At 37.9% G+C, this 2,466-nt stretch overlaps 1 protein-coding gene across 2 annotated transcripts in view; it reads right to left on the reverse strand.

Moving 5' to 3' along the window:
- XPA (XPA, DNA damage recognition and repair factor) overlaps window positions 1-2,466 on the reverse strand; it is a 34,350-nt gene that overhangs the window by 21,951 nt on the left and 9,933 nt on the right. For both annotated transcript variants that reach the window (XM_023510524.1, XM_003785157.2), the window contains exon 3: window positions 96-201. In XM_023510524.1, the coding sequence (XP_023366292.1) occupies window positions 96-201 (106 nt within the window). The remainder of the gene's footprint in view (window positions 1-95; window positions 202-2,466) is intronic.

Consider the following 2,466-nt stretch of genomic DNA (forward strand, 5'->3'; position numbering starts at 1 on the left):
AAATATCAAGTCCAAACAGATATAACTATTGTGTTGCTCTCCTCAACCAATATGCAAACATTAGTATAAGAATACCATCAAAATAAAATATGTACCTGCAGTTATCACAAGTTGCCAAATCAAAGTGGTTCATAAGATAAGAATCCATAAATTCTTTTCCACATTCTTCACATATTGTATAATCAAATTCCATAACAGGTCCTAAAGAAAGGAAAATGTATTATTCAAAGTTTCTTTTTTGTGACTAATGCAATATATTTTCCTCTATTTTATTAGCTTAGCATCATGTATTTTACACCTGACATAAATGTATTTAAGTAAAAGACAAAATAAAACCTTGATTCAGTTATCTTATATTTATCTAAAAAATTCTTAAAACAGGGAAAAAATAAAAGAAAATGTATAAGGAAAAAAACCCTAGCAATTCAACAAGTATTTCTGAACCCAAAAGGTCCTTGTACTATTTACAAGAAATTACCACAAATTCAGTGGCTAAAACAACACAAATATACACACCTCTAGTTTAGTCTAACATGGGTCTTCAGTGGGCTAAAATCAGGGTGCTGGGAGGGCTACTACCTTCCTCTGGAGGTTTTAGTGGAGAATCCACTTCCTTGCCTTTTCCAGCCTCTAGAGGTCACTTGTATTCCCTGACTTGTGGCCCTTCCTCCATCTTCAAAGCCAGTGACGGTGGCTTCTCACATTGCCTCACTCACTTCTTCCATAATCGTATGCCCCTCTGACTCTCTTGTGCTGTCCTCTTCCACTTTTAAGGAATCTCCTTGATTACACTGGTCCCACAAGCTTAATCTCCCCATCTCGAGGTCTTTAACCTTAATCACATCTGCAAAGTCCCTTTAGCTATGGTAAGGTAATATATTCACAAGTTCCAGGGCAATTAGGACTTGGACATCTTTGGGGACCATTGTTCTGCCTACCACAATTCTCAGGAAAGTACAAAAGAGATTAGCCCTGGAGGGAGGGAGAGGAGTGATCTGTGTACAGACAGGGAAGCAAAGCACCAGCACAGAACGTGGCAAACAGCAATAAGAGCAAGGCAGCAGTAGAAGGGAGACAATACGAAAGTCACTTCCAAACGGGAAAATCTTTTCTTCCTCCAGTCTATATCCTACCAACAAAGCCAAGCAGCTTCTTCTTTATCCGTCTCAATTAATGGATTATAAACTCCTTGAAGGGAGAGACTGTATTTAACCATGCATCCTCAATACTCAGCACAGAAACCACTTAAAGTTTTTAAGAACTTCAAATGCCTAGCTAAGGAAGTTAATTCCATAAAAACTGGTTCTCCCAGCAAGTCTTTAAGTTTTATTATGAAGTCTGTAGCTTGAATTGTCACTGCCCTAACTCTGAGAAATGCCACAATGTGCGGTAAGAAAGTGTTGTCATTTACTCACAGTTCAGCACATTCCTGTCACTGCCTCCCTTACCTTCCAACACAGGAATGTCTGCCAATACTCTACCACCCCTTAATCCCACTAATCTCCAAACTAAGAAATCAAAAAGATCACTCTTCTTTGTAGAATATTAGAGGAGCACAGCTATATACAAAAGAAAAAAACAGAAACTTTGGAATGGGGCTGGGGATAGTCAAAGTTGTATCTTTGAAAACTTTACTAGAATGTATTAGAATGAAGAGAAATTGTAGTCAGAAACATCAACTAGATGACTACTACACAGCATTATTAATCAAGAGCCATAAAATGTACCATTTTCTAATTTGAAAAATTCTTTTTAATGGGAATTTTTAAATATACGGAATGATGATTTTCCAACTCTATCACTCCCTTTTATATTTACCACTCAAACTGGCAGTCTACTATCAGCAAAAGCCTTCCCTCTCCCCCATTTATTTATTCATTGATTCACTCACTCACCTATCTATTTATTATTAATATAGACTTGTGGATTCTTATTTCTTTCTTTTTTTGAGACACAGCCTCGCTAGAGTGCCATGGCATTAGCCTAGCTCATGGCAACCTCAAACTCTGGGTTCAAGTGATCCTCTTGCCTCAGCCTCTTGAGTAACTGGGACTACAGGCACCTGCCACAACAGCTGGCTAATTTTTCTGTTTTTAGTAGAGATGGGGGTCCTACTCTTACTTAGACTGGTCTTGAACTCCTGACCTCAAACAATCCACTCACCTCGGCCTCCAGAGCATTGGGATTACCGGTGTGAGCCACCATGTCTGCCCTAAACCTAACCAGTTTTGACAAGTATTCCTCATATGTGAATTTCAAGACTTCTATATTGGCCAGCCTCTTTTGGAGGTGCCAACATCCTTCTTAAAATATAACACCCAAAATAAAAAAAAATGTTAACCCTTCAGGTCTCAGCTCCTGAAAACATCATTTAGTGAACATGCAACACTTATATTGTTGCAACTAAAGACTAGGTTTTTTTAAGCTATTAATATTACACTATTGGCTGTCAAACTTTTTTTTTTT

The sequence above is a fragment of the Otolemur garnettii genome, unplaced genomic scaffold (genome assembly GCF_000181295.1).
Source record: "Otolemur garnettii isolate 467f Iridium unplaced genomic scaffold, OtoGar3 scaffold00014, whole genome shotgun sequence".
Lineage (NCBI taxonomy): Eukaryota > Metazoa > Chordata > Mammalia > Primates > Galagidae > Otolemur > Otolemur garnettii.